The sequence below is a fragment of the Babylonia areolata genome, chromosome 23, assembly GCF_041734735.1.
Source record: "Babylonia areolata isolate BAREFJ2019XMU chromosome 23, ASM4173473v1, whole genome shotgun sequence".
Lineage (NCBI taxonomy): Eukaryota > Metazoa > Mollusca > Gastropoda > Neogastropoda > Buccinidae > Babylonia > Babylonia areolata.
Window position 1 is genome coordinate 28,019,383 of NC_134898.1, and position 22,077 is coordinate 28,041,459.

Sequence of the window (22,077 nt, forward strand, 5' to 3'; positions counted from 1 at the left end):
CTCTGATAAGTCGACACTAATGTATAGATCGTTCATGCCAGCCGAGAGAGTAATGGCATTCTTGTTGCTGGCTTCCTAAACTAAAATCATAACTGAAGTGTAATATAACACCAACGTGGTGTTCCCTTCCGAAGAAAGGGAGAGAGCAATCGCTTTCGTTGTTGTACATTGTTTTAAAGCCGTGTACTACAAGCCCCAGGCTGAAACCACGAATATTGCGAACAAATCTTCACGTCAGAGCCGATAAAAGAGGACAAACGATTTCCCTTGTGACTTTGAACTGGAATGCCTTTTTGTCCGTTCCAAACGCCAATTTCTACCAACACACATACACAAAATAAACAGCCACATGGAAACCAATAAATAAAACTAATAATCAAATGTATAACATGCATCATGCAGCAACACAAGAAAGAGGCATTCAGGGTCAAATTCATCTGATCTTCAGGCCTATAGACATAATCAAAGTGTCTGCATCGCATCATGTTTGAAGAAAGACCTCAATGTGACAGGCTCAACTGAAACCATTTCAGCTAACATGCAACGTCAGGAAGTGGTTGTCGGCAAGGGCTGACGGCTGGAGGGACGCGGGTTCGATTCCCAGCAGAAGTGGGTGTTTCGGCCCGCGGACTGCTCTTACCCGGAATTGAGTGTATTGCTGGCTTGAATGGGAAGACTGGGACCACACTGTCGAGTATCATCCACAGACACTTGTCTGTGTCTCTCGGGCCTGGTTAACCGCTGGGATATCATTATGAAAGGAAGCGTAGAGTACAGCCTTGTCACATGGTCCCAAACCTAAACGGACCTCTGTAGCAACATCGTCATCATAATCATCATCAGAATCCTCCACCTTCATCATCTGTAAGACAAAATGTCCCATATTCTGTGGACTTTCATGCCTTACTCTCATGGTGAACTCATTTCCGATCCCCCTCCACTTCCGTGCTTGGGGTGAGTCCAGTCAATGTCTTTGGTGTCAACAGATTGATGGGGGACTGTTGTTAGATAAGAGGGACGTGGTGGCGGTCTCCACACCTAAGGGGACACTCACTCAGTCTAGCTCCTCAACTAAGCTATTATTGCCGTCAGTGTGGGGCTTAATAGGTGGTGTCCTAAGTACGTTAAATCAGAACATGCACGACTGAACACCACCGAGTTGACTCAGCAGCAGTGCAGAGTCTCTCCTGGTGTGCGGACTCCTGACGACCAAGCATCAATGTTTGCCTGTGGCACTGTCGATACTGTGACTGCGACAGACGAATCCAGGTGTGGCTGTGTATGGGGTACTCGGAATAAACGGCGTGGAAGTAATACCAATGAAACGGAGCAGATAACGGGACAGAAAAACAGTTAGCAGGCAGTCCACTGTTGTTTAATTACATTTTGCAAAAATGTGGGGGGAGGAGGGGGGGGGGGGGTGTTTTCTTCCCCATTTTTATTCTTGAAAAGGGGTGTTCCATATCATGACTCCTGGAGGCAGTGAATCAGTCCGTGTGCGTGTAGTTGTAATCCTGTTGTTTTCTTATCAGTTTATTATTGAAATAATTTGCTTTTGCATTCTGTACCTTAACCACATACCCATTGTATTTTGAAAGTTCGTAATTGCTGCAATGAAGCTACAACACTGTAATGTATTCACGTTCGGATATTTCTGTTGAAACACATTAAAAAAAAAAGAAAAAAGAAAAGAAATACCGTCTTCATTCAATTAATGATAAATCTAATAATACCCGTTGGACATTAATCCAGCAGAAACAGTGTATAATTACTTACCAAAATGTTTATGCTGTGAAAATACATGCGGCATTAACATCATGTATATTTGAAGCAGATAGTTCAATTATTGTACTGTCATAGTTACAAAATAATATACCAGAATACATTATGCACAGTGTTTATCGGTGTATTTCCAAAATATGTGCCACGTGTTCTAAACTTATAAATGCCTAGATACATAAACAAAACAAGTACCATCAAATGAGATTCGAAATGAATAAACAGTTTTATCAACCAACTGAGTTTAAAACTTGGCAGAAAATGATATATTTTTAACATTATAGCCTGCCTCTTGAAAATGGTTGACGTACACATATTAAAATCAATTGTATTCTGTCTGCCATTCCACAATAATCTGAAGAACATGCAGTCAAATTATTTCGAGAAAAAAAAGCATCATCAGTGTCTGGGATATCAATAAAGTGTAATGACCTTGACATAAAGAGAGTTTTTTAGACTGATTTTTTTTTCCAGAAGTAGTAAGCTGACACTCATTCCAGATATTTAACGTTTTCCTTATTTCAGCTATTTTATCATCATAGATTGAATGTAGAATTTTATATATACCTGCTGCTACAACGATTCCCAGGTATCTAAAACTGCCTGGGTCCCAACAAAAATTCTTGTCACCCAGGTAGTGTGTCTGATACTTGGTTTTGCCTATAATCTGGGCAGGCTTGAGTTTTGTGAATATTCACTTTCATACCAGAGGTTTCTGAAAAAATATGAAAAAAAGAAATTATTCTAACACCTTAAACAAAGGATTATTCACTTCTGTCTAGGTACACAGCTGTATCATCAGCAAACTGTGGTGGCTTGACCTTCATTGTTGTGGATACCTCTTATTTTTCTCATTTTCATGCAACATATCTGATATATCTGCACACAAACAAATACAAGGAAGGAAATAGTGGGTTTCCCTGTTTTACACCATGATTAATACTGAACAGTGACGAATATTCGTAATCAACAGTAAGACATGTGGATATGTATGTACAGAAAGCTTTTTTATCACTTATTTCAGGGCCAAAATTATTTTAATCATAATTCTTAAAAATAAACGTCCATCAAATAGTGTCAAATGCCTTCTCAAAATCTACCAACAAGAAATAAAGAATTTTCTTTTCATTATTATACACTAAAATGTCATATAGTGTGGGACATTTATCCTGTTGATATGCCTTTCGTAAAACTCTTTTGATTAGTGTGAATAAACCAAGGTAAAACAGCTTTTAGTCCGTTTGAAATACATTGCCATGCTACTTTGTTGTGCGAATGAAGGATATTGGAATTCAGAGTATTGTTTTAGAAATTCAATGTAAGCATTTTTGTTTTTATGCGCATGCATGTAAAAGAGATCTACAGTAAAAGTGTGAATTGGAGATGAGATTAAGCGCCCGTGTTGTCTTTTCCTCAGCAGTGCCAAACTGTCATAAGGGTAGGTTTGGACAAAGTGATATTTAGCAGTGTTGCTGGGATGGGATTTTTGCGGACTTTTCCCATACTAACTACCAGTAATGGAACTTAATGTGTGCAAAGTTTTAAAACTCTTTTAATTTTTTCCGGGTTGTCTTTTAATTTTTCCTGGACTAATCTCCAGATTACAAATATCGTAAAAGGGTTAAAAAAAAAAAAACCTTTTAAAAAGTAATAAAAAAAAACAAATATGATAAAATAGAAAATAAAAATGAACTTATAAAAGACAACTTACAGGCAAATAGCATTGCAGAATGGACAGTTAGTGCCCCATCCCAGTGTTGACAATCTCAGAACCACCTAACCAATCGCCAAAGCAAAACAGCACAGATCGTAGCCAACATCACCGAGTGCGGAAAAGAGGGAGAAAAGTGACAAGGCGTGCTCGGAAAAAAAAAAAGAAAAAGAAAAGAAAAAAGAAAAGAAAAGGAGAATAGACTAAAGGAGAACTAAAGAGTGAGCAGCATAAAAGAGGAAATTTGTAGCACATAATTTCCAGAAGGCGATAATGCTATTTATACTGGAAGACCTCCCATTGGACAGTGGACCCAAAACGTCAGTGCCCAATTACGTAAGAGAAGCACGGTAAAATGTAATCGGATCTTTTATTCCGCTCTATGTTGGTCTTATTGAAGTTTATACAATCAAATAGATCTACAATCCAAGGGTAATCAAAGAGAGAGAGAGAGAATTAAAGGAAAGCAACACTTGACATGTTTCGTTCATACTGAACACGGACGGACAGTCACGCATTGTTTTCCGTCCGTCCATGGCTTTAAAAGCGTTCATACACAGCATGGACAAAACGACAACGGACACACGGAAAATGGTGCAATTCTGCGACATTAAAATGTAACGTCCTTGGAAAGGAAACCGCTCTCTTTGTGATAAGAATCTGATTTGTGTTGATCAAAATGACATATTTCGCTTCCAGATCTATGTAATGTACAATGGATACCCTGCACCAACTGTTCAAAAACCATACACAAATGAATAAACGGGGTAACAAAACAAGGAGTTAGGGCAAAACCATACATAGATGAATAAACGGATAACAAAATAAAAGAGAGCTGAGGGGGGCGGAGTTAATCATTTGTCATCTTTATAGATCTAAGAAATGAGATTTCATCTTATTTAAAAGTAGTAGTAGTCGTAATGTAGGGACTGTCAGGTCGTCTGCCTAGGCCTCATGGCCCTTTTTAATGTCCCCTTCAATACCTGTCTCTTTTTCCTTATTAAATTTTATGGGATGCCCATACGCTATTTCGCTCTCATGTATTCACTATAATTCATTCGTCAAAGTCCGGCATCATTTAAAAAAAAAAAAAAAATTGTGTACATATCAAGTAGATTTTTAATCACATTAGTATTCCGTTCAAGTTAAGTTTCAATTAGTAGTGCATTCCATATTTGTGGATTTCTGTTAGCTAATGATTTTTTTTTTCTTAGGTTGGTATTGCTCCTTACAAAGGAGTAACATAAATGTATATAATAATCTCTACATCTTTTATTAAATTTATGTTCTGCACACATTTCTATCTTATTCAGTCACAGCAGAATCGATTGTATCTGAAGTTAAGTCCTGGATGTCGTACATTTGTCGAAAACTTATGATACAGAATGAAAAAATAACTGACAAATATAACAGCAAACCAGCTGTTGGGCTGTTCAACAAAGATTTGAAAAAAATCGTACATTGGCGATGGACTGCTGAAAATTGTCGACACTGGAAATGACTTCAGGTCAGGCATGTGGGTCTCTGATACATGGCAAGCTAGTTGATTGAATGATTGGGAAATGACTTCAGGTCAGGCATGTGGGTCTCTGATACATGGCAAGCTAGTTGATTGAATGATTGATTGATATGGATATTTATATAGCGCCTATCCTCGGTCGGAGACAAAACTGTAAGCGCTTTACAAACACGGAATCATTTACACAACAGGCTGCCTACCTGGGTAGAGCCGACTGACGGCTGCCATTGGGCGCTAATCATTCGTTTCCTGTGTCAGTCAGATTTCAGGCACGCACACCTACACACTCAGACAAACAGCGCGTTCGCGCGTGTGTGTGTGTGTGTGTGTGTGTGTGCGTGCGTGCGTGCGTGTGTGTGTGTGTGTGTGTGTGTGTGTGTGCTTTGTGCCTGACTAGTGTGTCATTATAAAGTTTGTGGAGAGATTCGAAAAAGGCTATATAGAAGTAAATGAAGTTGTAGCAGCAGTAGTATCAAATATTCTAGCCATTTTTCCTTTCCTTTGTTGCTTACAGGAATGGTCATTAAAGCTGTTCTATTGAAGAAACTTTTGTCTTTCGTTGTTTTTTCCACATGTACTGCAGGTTTAGTGTGAATCACTCGTGAGTGGCGGGAGGCATTGCTTATCTTGTTTCTGAAGATTTTTAGATAATATATATATATAGATATATAGATATATGATATATTTTTTTAGCGTATTTTCATTCTCCGTGTGTCATCCAAACACCATCTGTGTGGTAAGCAAAAATCACGCCAATAAATACATAAACAGATATAGGGGAAACAAAAGATGAGGTCTGTTGTGTTACAGACGATGAAGACGTGGTACATGACTCCCTCCTGGGATAGAACGAGGACACCAGAAGAGACTCCTCAGTCTTCGGCCCACGTGTCATCCGTGCAACCAGTGCCATCCTCACCTGGAGTACCCTTGCCACCCGTGCAGTACCCACCACCCGTGTCGTTACCCGTGCCGTTACTCCCCCGCGATGCCCCTGCGTCAGCCCGTTCACCCGTTTCCCCGCTTCCCGCGTTCGCTTCTTTTTTGCCCCGGTACAGGAGCGGCAACGGACTGAGGGTGATCCTGTCGACCAGGGCGCCTACCGGTGTGCGGCCTTCCGTACCTGACAGCACGTTGAGGGCCCCCCACCCTGCAGGCCACGCCGTGCCGCTGCTGTCCACCGGACCCTGTCCAACGCCGGCAAAGTCTCTGCTATCTGCACAGGCAAGGCCTGCAACAGCCAGACACATTACCACCAAGAGCGCGGCGAGAGAAACGGTCGGCATGTGCACGTCCGGTCCATCAGTGACGAGAGCTGTGCCCACGGAGTTGGTGGATGCTGTGACGTCGAGCAGCTCCCAGCACAGCAGCCTGGGTTTTTTCCGGCCCGTTGGCGTGGTGCTGAAGACCAGTCAGTCACCGTCTCCTGTGTCCTTGACCTCCCCGGCCAGATACCACCCGGGAGGCGGCCAGACTCGTGTCACCAGCTCCGCCTTCCTGTACTGTGCGCCACCTGCCTCCCCCCACGGCCCCTGGACCTCCAGCACCACCACCAACACCTCCTGGGTCCCCGGCCACCCCTGGCCCCGTGACAGAGTGATGCTGGACTCCAAGGGACAGGCGTGTCCCTACGGTCAGCTGATGCCAAACAACAAGACTGCCCAGCCCAACTACGGGGTGTATCCGTTTAGTCAGGTCTACCCACCCTGTCAGACGTACCCTGGCCGTGGACCTCCACCCCTCCAAACAGGCAGCACAGCTGGCAGAGAGAGTGACCTGACCTTCCAGGAGGAGATCCCGTCGCAGTCCGCGTACACAGCTTCACGGGGCCCCGCCTTTCCGTTGTACGATGCTGGGACAGATGTCAAGAACATGCAGTATGCAGGTGATGCTGACAGCAATGCCAAAGAAATGGCTTTTCCAGGAAACGAGGGGTGTATTAACAGCGGCGTGAAGTCTGCACCCTACCCATGCACGACCACTGGCTGCATCAGCTCCGATGTGAGCGTGGTGACGGTGAGAGCTGACGACAGCAGTGTCTTCATGGCCAACACAGCTGGTACCACCTCGCAGACAGAGAGAGAGTTCTCTCTGCACGATGCCAAAATGCAGCTGGCTGAAGCCACCAGTATGTCTGACTGCGCGCCCCCACCCTCCTCGCCATACAGCTCTCTGTGCACGCTGTCGTGTGGCGGGTCAGCGGACCGACTGCAGGTTCAGCCCACCCCGGGGGATGAAGTCAAACCACACCCTGGTCTGGACATGCTGAGCGACGTCAGTCTTCTGGTGGAATCACTGACGTCACAAGGGTCCAACGGCCGTAGCAAGGACAGCCAGTGTGCAGCAGCCAGCAGCGGCAGCAGCACCGCCATCAGCAGTCTGGGTTGCGGGTCCTACCCGTCAGAGGAAGAGACGGAGCCGGTGATGTGCATGCCGCGGGCTGCCTACATAGGCAGCGTGCCCCCGGACCCTGACTCCACCATCACCCTCGCCACGGCCACCCAGGTGGACGACAACCTCTTGCCCGGGGAGGACCTGGAGTATACCACCATGACTCCGGCCTCGGTCCTGCAGGGGATGTGTTGCCCCATGATGGAGGACTTACAGCAGCAGTACACCCTGATGCTTCCCCCAAAGAAGTCCTCCAAGTTCACCAAAGGGTCGGGTGCAGACCCTCAGCCTGTTCAGTCCTCAGACAGTTCTCACAACCCTCGCTCCTCTGACAAATTGCCCACCAACACCGCCGGGCGTCAGTCTGAAAAACCGGGACGACGTGGAAGACCCAGAAAGAAGACTGAACATCAGGATGAAGACGATTCAAAGACACGCGACAGTGGCACAAGAAAGCGCGCGAAATCCCAAACGTCGAAACGTGCCATGCAAAACTGTGTGCCAGCAGCAGGAAGTCACAACTTACAACCCCCCCACAGACAGGTCATGGGTCAGAGCACGAACCACGGAAAACAGAAAGAGATGTCTGCACAGAACCAGGCCAGGGCAGAGGGAGGAGGCAGCAGCGATACTGAGCAAGGCCTACAGCTTGCTGTCGACCAGACTCAAATGGTTTGTGAATCGTACGACGCAGAGAACAGTCTGATCAAAACGGATCCGGCTGATGGGCTGACAGAGTCCGTTGCCGGGAGCAGTGGCTCGCTGTTACAGCTAGGTGCTGGCGGGGATGGCCCTGTGTACGATGTCAGTAAGTCAGAAGACCCCGAGCACGGTGTGCCTTTCAGCACGCAGCTGTCCGTGACACAGATGGAGGCTGGCGGTGTGGCCTGTGGGGACGGGACGCGGCTGGCTGACTCACCGCACGACCTGCACCTGGACGACGCTGACGACATGTGCCCCAAGGTGCACTTCGACCCTCTGGTCATCGCGGAGGAAGAAGTGACCAGCACGCAGCCCCATGACCACGTCATTCTGACCGATGACGCCACTGACGTCAGCACGGAGGACGGTGGCCGGGTGAGGAAGACCAAGTGGAGGCGAAGGTCCCACTCCTGCGTTTCCTGCTACTCCTTCCCTTCGTCAGACGAAGAAGACTCATCGCCTTCAGACTCTACGGCTCCTTGTACCTCCAACAAAAGCCGCCGCCCCACAAAGTCAGGCACACAGTCGTGCAGAAGATGCAGGAGGAGCGTGAAAGGCAAGTCCACCATGCTGTGCGACGTCTGTGAGAGGCTCTTTTCTTCCAGCTCCGGCAAACAGAGGGTGAAGACGGCGAGAGGGGACAAAGACAAACTCGGCCTGATGTGCCAAGTGTGCGGACGGGCGTTCTCCAGCCTGAGTAACCTGTCCCGGCACCAGCGTCTCTTTCATCCGTCCATCTTCTTGGCCAACGCGCCCATCGTGGAGCTCCCCCTCGTGTCCCCGCAGCTCAGGACCACCTCCTCCTCCACCTCCGCCTCTGCCTCCTCCGTCACCTCCACTGACAGCACCCCGCCTCTGCTTTCCCCTACCACCACCACCACCACCACCAGGTCCGTGAAATGCCTCTCTCCTTCCCCTCCTTTCGCCACCGCCACCCTCCACGACAAAACGCCCCCTACCCCTCACAATTCACCCTCCAACTCTCCCTCTGCCGATGACCCTGAGGAGGGCGCCCTCGAGGAGATGTGTGGACGAGAGGACCAGACTGAGCACAGTGACGAGCCAGGGACCGGCCACGTGCCCAGGAGACAGCGCAGGCAGCGAAGGACCGCCATGAAGCAGGAGGACAAGGATTGGGAGCCGCCCAAGAAGAAGCTGGAATCGGGTCAGTGATGAATTATTCAAAAAAAAGAATAATAACAAAAAAATAATAAGAATGATTTGAGGGTTTGGGTATGTCTGTGTGTGGTTGGTAGGGGCGTTGTTGTTTCGTTGGTGGTGGTGGTGGTGATTTTTTTCGGGGTGGTGGGTTTTTTTGTTCTTATTGCAATACCCAGGTGGATACAACAGTTCCTGAAACGACTATCAGTATCATCCACCTCTTTAAAAAAAAAAAAAAAAAAAAAATTATTTATTCTTTAAGCCACAGTGGATGCCTGGTTATTTTATTCGGCCTGTTCTTCTCGAGGACTGCAAATCACTATAAATTGGCGCACATATATTTTTTTTCCTTGAGGTGTCTTTATTAATGTATGCATATTGAATGACAGAAATTATCGTGTATAGTTTCATTGTTTGTGTTTTACACAACAAATGAATTTCTCTTTGTCAAGTTGCTGTGATAATAAAGTATTTCGTACTCTCTCTCTTAAATATATATATATATATATATATATATATATATATATATATATATATATATATATATATATAATGCCCTGGCTGATTCAACGTGAAATACGTTGTAGCTGCTGCTGTGTTATACGGGTGATGTGACACGTGCTCCGCGTTCTGAAAATGGACTTTGAGTTGTTTTCTCTCCTTGTGATGGACAGAGGGGTCAGTGGTGTCGCAAATAAAGACCCGGCACGGGACACATCATCGACCACGGGCCAGGTCTGCAAGGACAGGGACCACACAGAAAGCTCGCCACAAGGCCGGCGCCACCATCTCGTCTCACTCTCAGCCGCTCAACTGCACCCTCAACTTCCGGACCAAAAAGAGAACCCGGATCAACTCCACGGTATTGGAGAACACTTCTCTCTCTCTCTCTCTCTCTCTCTCTCTCTGTGTGTGTGTGTGCTGCTGCTAGATATGGCCAGGCACTTGAAACCAATAACGACGAAATACAGATTACGAATGTCAGAATTGACAATACATCGCTCAAGATATAAAACCTTTTGTGTGAATGATTTAGTCTGACCTTTTATGTAATGAATCCCAAGAAAATGAGGTACATTTTGGCCTTTGTTGCCCAGAATACCTACCAAGAAATAATCGTGAAATGTTCCTTTAACCAAAATACCAGCTACATCCCTATCTGTTTCAGTCTGTTAATGTCGCCAAACTATAGTCAGGACGTTCGTGATTTTTCTCTTGTTTTTGTATAAGGCTTTCAAACTTAGAAAAATCGCTATTTCGGGAAATGAATATGATTATGTTTTGTTATCTGTATCTATGCTTGTCTGTGTTGTTTCATTGAGTTGCATATTGTTCATGTTAACCTCTTCACTTGGGGATGAGACCTCTATGTGAATAGACCATTCAGTTCTCTCTCTCTCTCTCTCTCTCTCTCTCTCTCTCGTATGCACGTTCGTTCTCATTCAGTGCGTCTCTGAATATGTCCGAGTCCTCATGTGTACCTGTACGCGTTTTGTGCTTCAGCTTGCTAACTTAGATGTCTGATATTGTATTGGCTACTTTTTCTGGTTATTCATTTGTACCTTCGTTCAACATTTGGATACTTTTGGATATAGCAGGGACACACACACACACACACACACACACACACACACACACACACACACTACATACATATATATATATATATATATATATATATATATATATATGTATATATATATATTATATACAACGACGCTCGAAAAAAAATCAGTAATGACTGGAAAAGTTAACGTTCAAACAACAGTTTTTACTCCCAAGACGGTTATGTCAGACGTAACCGCTACGGCAACGACTACAGTCAGCGTGGATACAATCAATAATACATATCAAAGTGCGCTAACAGTAACGAACAATGCACAACATTGTACTCCGCTTTCTGTCTCTGCGTAGAGCTGAATGAGTGGGAAGCCAAATGCCTGGAGAAGTTTCAGTCGTTGGTAGCAGCGCAGATTGAAAAGGCCAGAGGTGACGTAAAGGAGGCATTGGGAGGACGGGAAAGAGAAGAATGGTAGGGAGTGTGGTAAGGACGGTGCTCGTAATAATCGTCTCGGTACATGTCGTCTTCCCGGCGCCTTTGCTAGATGTGACCTCTGTCGCGATCGAAAAAAACAATGCTGAACTTGTTTGACTCTGGCAACCGCTATCATGTCATATGGGGCAGAGTTGTGGTTTCCCAATGCCGTAAAACAAAGAGACGCAAACACTCAGTTCTCTGAAGAACTTTTAGGAAAATGCTAAGCAACATTCCCCATGAAAATCTTCACATCAAATTCTTGAAACGACTGCTGCATGTACACAATAAAGTATCAAACCTTCAGGTACTAGGTGAATTGGAACGATTGGAACATGAAAATTGTCTGTCATATTATTTCATTTTGGATACATATAACAGAATCACGTGAGAATTCGTATATAAAACATTGTTATGATAATATGATTGAAAAGCAAAACTCTAAAGATAACAAGTGGCTTCATTTTGTTGAAACTATTCTTACCTCACTTGGATTTAATCACATAATTATGGCTGAACCGGGGTACACTGAATATCAACAGATTAAAGTTTGCACACTTAAAGAAACTTGTGTGTCGGTACATACATTTCTGGAGAAAGCAGAACAACGAAAATAACTCAAAGTTAACATTCTACAATAATGTTTCTAATGAATACAAACTTGAACCATATTTGATCTATTCAAGAAAAAAACTGATCACAGAACCGTCATGTACAGAGTTCGCATAAGCGCACATGTCTCCTAATAGAAAGAGGCAGATACACAGGCACAGAAAAACATGCAAGAAAATGCAAAACATGTGGTGTATTGGAAGATGAATATCATTTTCTAGACAAATGTATTAGATATGAATACTTACGAAAAGTTTTCTTAACAGATATAAAGTCTGAATTCACAAATTTTGATGATACTGATACACTCATACAGTGAGTCAATGGTGTAATTTCGACCCCGTACAACCCCGACTTGCAAAATTCATATATGAATGTTTCACAGAACACGTCACGTTTTAATTTGAACACCTTTCATTTTGTTTAGTTGTTGTTGTTGTTTTTTTGTTGTTGTTTTTTGTTTTGTTTTGTTGTTGTTTTTGTTTTTAACCCTTTATTGTTGTGTCTATAAACCTTTCATTCACGGTTTTCATGACAAATAGATCTGATTCAGATGATTCACACACACACACACACACACACACACACACACACACACACCTGTGAAGATATTTGGATTCAAAGCTGTATTTTGTGTCATACATTGCACCATATATATTACACTTTGTCAAACTGATGCAAACAAGACCGATAGGTTCACTCACCAGTAACACAATACGCCCAGTATATATCAGTGTGGCACAGCAGGTGTACTGAACAAACAGGGTGTATAATAAAAACTTCCCGTGTGGTTCTACCATTTTCATTGTTTCACATGTTTTTTTTTGTTTTTATGTTTGTAATCTGCTTAGCTTTGTTCAGCCCCTTGTGTCGTCCATCCGTTAATCTGTTCCATCCAGGGTTCATTGATTCATTCATTCTTTACTTGTTTCGTTTATTTATCATTCCATCATATCGAATTCTTATCGCTTTTGTTTACCTGTTGCTGAAAGACCCATAGTCTCTGCTAGGGGTCTTTGTTTGTTTGATTGTTTGTTTTGAATTATTTTTCTGTTTTTTAATATTTTTTTTAAATTTTGTATTATTATTATTTTTTTTACAGAACTGTTTGATTATTTATTTACACGTATCTGTTCATCAGTTTATTCAGTCATTTTATTTACTGGATGATGTATCAATTTAGAACCAGATTTATTTGTACATTTGTTTATATTTCGTGCTGTTTTATTTCCACGATGAAATAGTTCCTTGTTTACCTTTGCGGCTGATTTTTGCCCATCAACTTTATGACCTGAATTCTGATCAGATTAATGACTTTAACAACTGAACTTTGGTCGCTTCTTATTTCAGGAATTCACGCTATGGCGAAAATATTAATGTGGCAACTTTTCTTATGCGGATGTTTTCGCTGTAAAGCAGGTGTATTCGCTGTGAAACAATTCACTGTTTTTGTAGTACTACTGTAAAATTAGCCTTAAACGGACAGGTCATCAAATAATACATTTATGATTAATTGTATCAGTATATCATTTTAAAGTATGGTCTGAGATTTACATGTGTGTGTGTGTGTGTGTGTGTGTGTGTGTGCGTGCGTGCGTGCGTGCGTGCGTGCGTGTGTGTGTGTGTGTTCGTGCGTGTATGTGTGTGTGTGTGTACTCGTGTGTATGTGTGTACTCGTGTGTATGTGTGTACTCGTGTTTGTGTGTATGTATGTACTCGTGTGTGTGTGTGTGTGTGTGTGTGTGTGTACACGTGTGTGTGTGTGTGTGTACTCGTGTGTGTGTGTGTGTGTCCTCCCCACAGATCCCATGCCCGCACTGTGACCGGATGTTCTCGGTCATGTCCAACCTGAAACGTCACACCAAGCAGCAGCACAATGACGTCAACGTGTTCAAGTGCAACGTGTGCTCGCTCAAAATGAACATGAGGAGGAAGCTCAACAAACACATGAAGGTGTGTAACGACTAGCACGCACTTAGTGCACTCTTAAATAAAAAAATCGAACAACAACAAAACGGCTAGAGTTGTCCCAAGTAAACTTCCGTCGTAAAATCCACTCTAATAGACGTGTAGGTTTGGTGGGTTGGGGATATGTGTGTGTGTGTGTAGGTTGGGTGGGATGAGGATGCCTGTGTTGTGTGTGTGTAGGTTTGGTGGGTAGGGGATGTGTGTGTGTGTGTGGTGTGTGTGTGTGTGTGTGTGTAGGTTTGGTGGGTAGGGGATGTGTGTGTGTCTGTGGTGTGTGTGTGTGTAGGTTTGGTGGGTTGGGGATGTGTGTGTCTGTGGTGTGTAAGGTTGGGTGGGATGAGGATGTCTGTGTTGTGTGTGTGTGTGTGTGTGTGCGTGTGACTGAAGCCTGACTGAGTGACACAGGAAACGAATGATGAATGCATAATTCTGTGCTGGTATAGGCAGCTCTCAACCGGCCCTATCCGGGAAAGCAGTCTCTTGTGCAAATGACTTAGTGTTTGTGGAGCGCCAATAGCTTGGTCTCTGGCCGAGGATAGGCGCAATATAACTTGTATTAATATCAATCAATTGCCCCCCCCACCCCTGCACCTGCCCCCTCCCCGCGCTATATAACTTTGATCAATATCAACCGATTAAAGTCACCCTTCCCCCCCACACCAAGCAACGCTGGCCTTTGAGTGTGGGTCTGGGGGGAGAGTACGGGTGGCGCTACGGAAGGTTTCAAGCTGTCATGGTCTTTGTGTGTGATGGAGTGGAACGTCGTAGGTTGTTTTTTTTTTTGTTTTTTTTCACGAAGAGTTAATTGCGTTCTGTAAGCGGTGGTGACATAATCGGTTAGGTGTTGAACTTAGCGATCCCGTGTTCACCATTGATCGGGTTTCCAGGCCCAGTTTCGGCATGGTTGGTGTGTCTTGGTACAGGCAACTTTACTCCCGATTTTCCTCACCCAGGTTGTGAATGACTACCTGACTTCGGTTAAGGAAGATTAATTAAAACGGTGGGTTGAGAAGATTGGGCTCTGCCTCCCTAGATACGCTGAGCCTAAGACATAGTGGATGTGATGATATACACTGCCCCCGGTGGCCGCTAAAGGTTATGGGACATTTAACGTTCAGTGATGTTGATGTTTGGGTTGGTTCGTGTTGCTGTTCAGTTGGTGGGGGCAGTTTCTGTGCAGCGTATAGCGTGCGTTTAACTTGCCTCAGGAGTCAGGGGATGACTTTTTTGTTTATTTATTTATTTATTTTTTTACGTTGTTAACTCAAAGCAACACCGGCTTGGTGCTCTGACGAGACACAGCTCGCGACTGAGGAAGAGAACATCATGACAACGCCGTGAAATGTGATTTTACGGTCCTTTTTGAATCGTCAGTTTATTTATCTATCAAGACGTCTTGCTACAGCGTATATCCTTGAAGCTGTATGCGCTTTACAACAGCACTAAAAGCATACACTCAAACATCCCTCACAAACGTACACATATTATTTGACACATCAGTAAGAGGACAATTAAGGCAGATCATGCCATCAAAATGAATCAAATAATATCAGATATCAGAAGTTAATAATAAGAAAAAAGACTCATAACAACAACAAAAATGTAGACAATTTAAACACGCGCGCGCACGCAGGCACACGCACGAACGCAGGCACACGCACACAGATTAACACACAAATAAAACAAACTACAACATTACGTGGTAAAACAGTACTTTCTTACGAAACATTCCCCATAGAAACATATACCTATATGGATTAAAACTGGATATGCAAATAGATGTAGTTAATCTGCGCGCGTGCACAAACACACACACAACACAACACACAAGGAGACAGACACGCTCGCGCGCGCGCATGCACACGCACGGACACACAGACATACACAGACACACACACACACACTCACGCACACACACACATACACGCGAGCGCGCGCGCGCGTGCACGCACGCAGATGGGGGACGGGGGGGGGGGGGAATTCAATCGATATGGAATGTGTAAAGGCAGGAATGGTCTTTGCAAATGGTGTATACACTGTGTAATGGCAGCAATGGTCTTTACCAATTAAAGATATAGATTGTATAGTTGCAGCAATGGTCTTTGTAAATGATATAGATTGTGCAGTGGAAACAGTTATGGCCTTAGCTGTATGTCGGGTTATTGTTGATGTTTTTGTTGTCTGTTAATGTCGTCACTTCTCTTTCTTTTGATATCGATTTTCACGCGGAACTCATAACAAACACGATAATGATTATGTTGCTTGTCAATGAACACAGAAGGTAGTAACACATGTCTTTTAGAGTAGGAAAAAGATTTCTATGTTCTACGTCTGCGTAATTCACTGTCCTTTAAATTGAGATAATACATCTGTATTCTTTGCATGCGTGATACAGCGTTCTTTGAATATCAAACTGAGATATGTCTGTCGGCTATGTCCGTGTCACACATTATCTTTTAAACCAAGATTTATCTGTTTTCTAGTTCTACGTACATATGTACACATATTTATAGTAGATGTGATATATGTATATATATATAGATAGATAGATAGATACAGATATATATATATATATATATATATATATATAGAGAGAGAGAGAGAGAGAGAGAGAGAAGTACCTCTTAAGATGTGTCTGTCTTCGATGGTACTTAACACACAGTATATTTTAAACAAACCAGTTATCACCAGTTATCTACATCAAATCATAAACTTTGAGGAGGTATGCCTCTCATAATATGCATGGATTTTCCGCTTCTTGCTCGATCCCTTATTTAAAACCAGTTACATTTTTCCTTGAAGAGAAACTGTTATAAATTATTTTATCTGTCTATAGACAGATTGTCTAGGCTGATCTCGAACAAATATGCTACTTCCCAAAAGCTGACGTTGAAAATACGAAGTTTTTTTTGTGAAAAATGTAATATCCCTGCAATTCAGTAGATATTGAATGATTTGTGTGAGTAACATAACAATAAAAAGTTCACGCCATAGTGTGGGTGTTTGTGCGTGCACGTGCGTATGTTTTGTGCGTGCCTGCATGTGTTTGAATTTATTTCTTCCTAAAACAGAACCATGCAAACGCCTACCCACACGCATGCGTCGAGTGCCTGTCCAGGTTCCGTTCCGAAGCGGAAATGAGGTCACACCGGAAGGATCACGAGATCTCGCGCTTTCCCTGTGACGACTGCAGCCTGGTCTTCTACACTGAAGAGCACCTGGGTGATCACATTGCACAGTACCACGTGACACTGGCATTTCAGTGATTGGTGGAGCATGACGTCATTACAATCCCTGTTCATGAGACATTATCCTCTGTGACGTCACGTCTTATGTCGTCATGAGGCTCAGGCGTGTGTCATGTGATTTTGTTTGTTTTTAGATGTATTTTAAATGCTTGGCACAGTAATCTTAAAACTGGTCTGATCTGGGGAATAATGATAGCAATACTGCCACGTTTTCATACAATAGTCCTCTGTCAGAAGGTGGGACTCACTTGACTGGATGGCTGAGCAATCGAAATCCTTCTTTCATTTCACAGTTACCACGGTTTCTTCTTCTTCTACTTCTGTTCCCCCCCCCCCCCCCCCCCCCAATAAATAAACAACAAAGAAAACCATCAAAACCCCAGTCAAACCAAAGTCGTGAATATTTGTTTCCTTATCAAAGACGATTTGAATGATAGTTATAGTACAAAGTCACGACTTAAATGCATTACGATTACAGAAAATAATGCGCTGAGATTAGTAAGGTTTTGGTGTACCCTATTTTGTGAGAAAGGCTATGGTAGAACATCATTTAGTACACTCATCTTTTTAAAAGTGCATTTCAAAACAAAACTGCAAAATAAAAACTCTCTCTCTCTCTCTCTCTCTCTCTCTCTCTCTCTCTCTCTCTCAAAAACGCTCAAAACCCAGATTGAAAAACACAGCTGGCCAGTTCAGATAAGCAATGCTTAAATAATATATGGATTTTCGGATGTTCGCTTGAACGGCGGAGGTGAAAACGAAACTGACGGTATTTGTACAAGTTAAACAATATGTAATTGATTGGTACAAACAAGACTGGTGAAGTAAACTATTTGATAGTGATAGATACTCTACATGTAGCTGTTTAAAGCCATTGTTGCAACAAGGCACCCTCTCTCTCAGATCAGTATCAGGTTCAGTATCAGTAGCTCAAGGAGGCGTCACTGTGTTCGGTCAAATCTATATATGCTACACCACATCTGCCAAGCAGATGCCTGACCAGCAGCGTAACCCAACGCGCTTAGTAGGACTTGAGAGAGAGAAAAAAAAGATAAGTACATGAAAATACCACTACTACTACTAATAATATTTATCTCAGTTCAGTATAGCGTAAAGTTTGTAGTGCTATTACTACTCTCGGTGTACTTATCAATGGTTTAATTGATTTTCCTGATAGAATGTAATACAATCCTTTGACGAAAAATCCAAGCTGAAAAAAAAATTGACTGGCCCCCTGACCTGTAAGTTCCGTGTTACCTCAGTGAGGTGACAACCCTTCAATGACATGCCCATTCGTCAAGCTTGCAATCAAGGGGTTGAAAGGAAATGGTTTTCTCAGAGACTCTTTTAGTTTCTTGGGTGCTCCGATAATTTTGTTTGAAGAACATCGGGTTCCGATCAATATCAGAACCAGTTTTTTTTTTCTTCTCTAGCTGTTTTGCGTAAAATGATCATGTTGAGTTTTCAGTTTTATGCAGTATTATGTCTTCTCTCTCTCTCTCTCTCTCTCTCTCTCTCTTAAACTAATTCTGCTGTTTCTTTGTTCTTTCCTTTCATTGTTTTTCAGTTCGGGACATTTTTTCCAGTTACATATAATTACATGATAAGTAAACTTTTAAGTTTTGGATACAACAATTTTGTTTAATTAAAGGAAAAGTAAATTGAACTGGAACTAGTAATGAGTTCGTTTTATTTTCTTTCGAACAAAAATCATGGTCAGATTTATTTTACTGTATTTTTTCTCCTATCAGTTCACGTTGATATTGAAGAAAATGTACTCTTATTTATTTGGATTATATATTTTCAATTTAAAAGGAAGTGTGTAGTTAGCTTCAAGTGTCCATCGTTACATATTTTTTGTTGGTTGTAATTGTGGGGCACTTACAATTAAATTTTATTAATTCATTTTGATCAATGCGGCATGTTTCTTTGTTTGTTTTTGCTTCGAATCGAGTTTTGAATTGTGATTGTGTGAGTTTATTCGTTGCTTTTAGTCTCATCCACCCAAAGACTGGGAATTAAAGGAACATTTTTTTCAAACAGTACGTGAAAGGAAAGGGTTCCATCGCGTGAACTTCGGTTTGTATTTTTGTTGCTGTTATACTTGTTCATACTCCGTTTGAATTTCTGGAGACTGATTAAAAGAGATTCATAATAAAACAACCGTGTGTGTGTGTGCGTGTCTCTATATGAATTAAAATGAACCAGGCATAATTGATGTTTGTTATTCCTGCACATTCAATACTAACAATAATTGAATAGATAAACAACATCACCAGCGCACACACAGCATAAAGAATTTCTCCTGAATCACAAAATAATCACGTTTATAACAATTTCATATATCTTCAACACACACACATACGCGCGCGCAAACAAACGAGAAGGAGTGCATAGATTCGATGAATGTTTATAAACAAATATAGGCCCTTCTTGCACTTCACGATCATGACAAGTCGCTCAGCTGCTAACACTAAGATTTTGACATTTTACTGTTATTGACTGCACACTCCTTGAGACTGTGCAAATAATGTTCTTTCGACGAGACAGAAGATACTTTTTTTTTTTTGAATTGATGAAAATGCGTTTTTTCAATGCACACACAATCAAATGCAAATTATAAGAAAAAAGAATCTGACATGAAACTACTGACAACATCTGCCAGTTCGACCATCCACACAATAAACATGGAGAGAGGAGAGTGAAGGCTGATTACTCATGAACAACTAAACGCAGGACTTTTCTAAAGGTGAACGATGGGCACAGAAAGGATGTGTGTGTGAGTACCCTGACACCCACCACACACCTCCAGGGCTCCCTTGTACACCACGACTTTGCTGACAACCCGGACTGACACACACCCCACCTCCAGGGCTCCCTTGTACACCACGACTTTGCTGACAACAAGGACTGACACCCACCCCACCTCCAGGGCTCTCTTGTATACCACGACTTTGCTGACAACCCGGACTGACACCCACCCCACCTCCAGGGCTCTCTTGTATACCACGACTTTGCTGACAACCAGGACTGACACCCACCACACACCTCCAGGGCTCCCTTGTACACCACGACTTTGCTGACAACCCGGACTGACACCCACCACACACCTCCAGGGCTCCCTTGTACACCACGACTTCGCTGACAACCCGGACTGACACCCACCCCACCTCCAGGGCACTCTTGTATTCCACGACTTTGCTGACAACCCGGACTGACACCCACCCCACCTCCAGGGCTCCCTTGTACACCACGACTTTGCTGACAACCCGGACTGACACCCACCACACACCTCCAGGGCTCCCTTGTACACCACGACTTTGCTGACAACCAGGACTGACACCCACCACACACCTCCAGGGCTCCCTTGTACACCACGACTTTGCTGACAACCAGGACTGACACCCACCACACACCTCCAGGGCTCTCTTGTACACCACGACTTTGCTGACAACCCAGACTGACACCCACCACACACCTCCAGGGCTCTCTTGTACACCACGACTTTGCTGACAACCCAGACTGACACCCACCCCACCTCCAGGGCTCTCTTGTATACCACGACTTTGCTGACAACCCGGACTGACACCCACCACACACCTCCAGGGCTCTCTTGTACACCACGACTTTGCTGACAACCCGGACTGACACCCACCACACACCTCCAGGGCTCCCTTGTACACCACGACTTTGCTGACAACCCGGACTGACACCCACAACTCTACCACTCAAGCAACGAAACCTCAACACCATTCGGCAGAATGATCAACATGTTTATCTGCCAATGATAACACTTCTACAGTGTCCATGAGAGTTTGGATTTTCGCCCTTTCTCACGTTTGGATGGAAAATCAACTGAGCGTCTTGTCATTCAGATGAGAGTATTATAGGCTTGGCGCAGTGGGGAAAAAAAGAAAAAAAAAATGGGGAGGGGGGGAGGGGTGGGGTGGGGTGGGTGGGGGGGTAATAATTATAGGTACGTGTTGCCCTCTGGCAAAATTCTGCAGAGTAAATCCAGTCGAGCAGGTGCACAAATACACATGCATGCACTCAAGGCCTTACTGGCGCGTTGGGTTATGCTGCTGGTCATGCATCTGTCTAGCAGATGTGGTGTAACGTAAATGGATTTTTCCGAATGCAATGACGTGTTGATCCTTGATAAACAAATTAAAGTCAACCCCAATACCCAAGGACTAAGTGACTTGACTTTAAAATGGAATCCAGACTTTCGTTTAAACTCAGCGCACTGGTCAGTCCAAGTGAGAGCCTGCCAAAATGCTGTATGGGAGAAAGGGCGGAGGGGAAAACCAAGAATGAACATCAGTATTTATTGATTTTTTCTTCTTCTCAACATGGCAGTGGAGGAAGACAAAAAAATGTAGGTAAGAACTACAGAACTATTCCGTTGTTTAAAAACAAACCCTTCAAAGACTGCAACTGGGGTCATTCATTTTGATTTCTTATGACTGCCTACGTTGGCGTGGATAAAAACGGTCTTTCATATTAAAGCCCACTCGTGTATACGGATGAACGTGGATCGAGTCGCTGCTACTGATCTAAACATAGATATATAGCATATATTCATATTAGTGAGTCGCAGCCCAAGAACGAAGAAGATTTCTCTCTGACGGAGAGAGGCACATGCTGATTTAAGTTCAGTTCGTCCCCTGGGTGTGGATTCCTCAGTCACATTTTACAGCACGGGCAGTGATCTCTCAACGGCCGGCAAGTGATCCAGGTCAAGACACCAAAAGCAGGAGTGAAAGTGAGTGTTGGAAAAAAAAAAGTGAGTGTTGGACATAGACTGAGACAGGAAGGGGAAAAGAAAAACAAAAACAACAACAAAGCAAACAAACAAACAAAAAACCAAACCCAAACAAACAAACAAAACAACAACAACAAAACAAAAAAACCACAAACAAACAAACAAACAAACCCAAACAAAAAAAAC

General features: G+C 43.4%; 1 protein-coding gene across 1 annotated transcript in view; it reads left to right on the top strand.

The window, feature by feature from the left end:
• Nucleotides 1-17,427, top strand: part of LOC143297628 (uncharacterized) — a 19,505-nt gene extending 2,078 nt beyond the window's left edge. The window contains exons 2-5 of the mRNA XM_076610045.1: nt 5,820-9,267; nt 9,938-10,125; nt 13,714-13,863; nt 16,950-17,427. Coding sequence (XP_076466160.1) covers nt 5,820-9,267; nt 9,938-10,125; nt 13,714-13,863; nt 16,950-17,144 — 3,981 coding nt within the window. The 3' untranslated portion in view covers nt 17,145-17,427. The remainder of the gene's footprint in view (nt 1-5,819; nt 9,268-9,937; nt 10,126-13,713; nt 13,864-16,949) is intronic.
• The last annotated feature ends 4,650 nt before the right edge of the window (nt 17,428-22,077 follow it).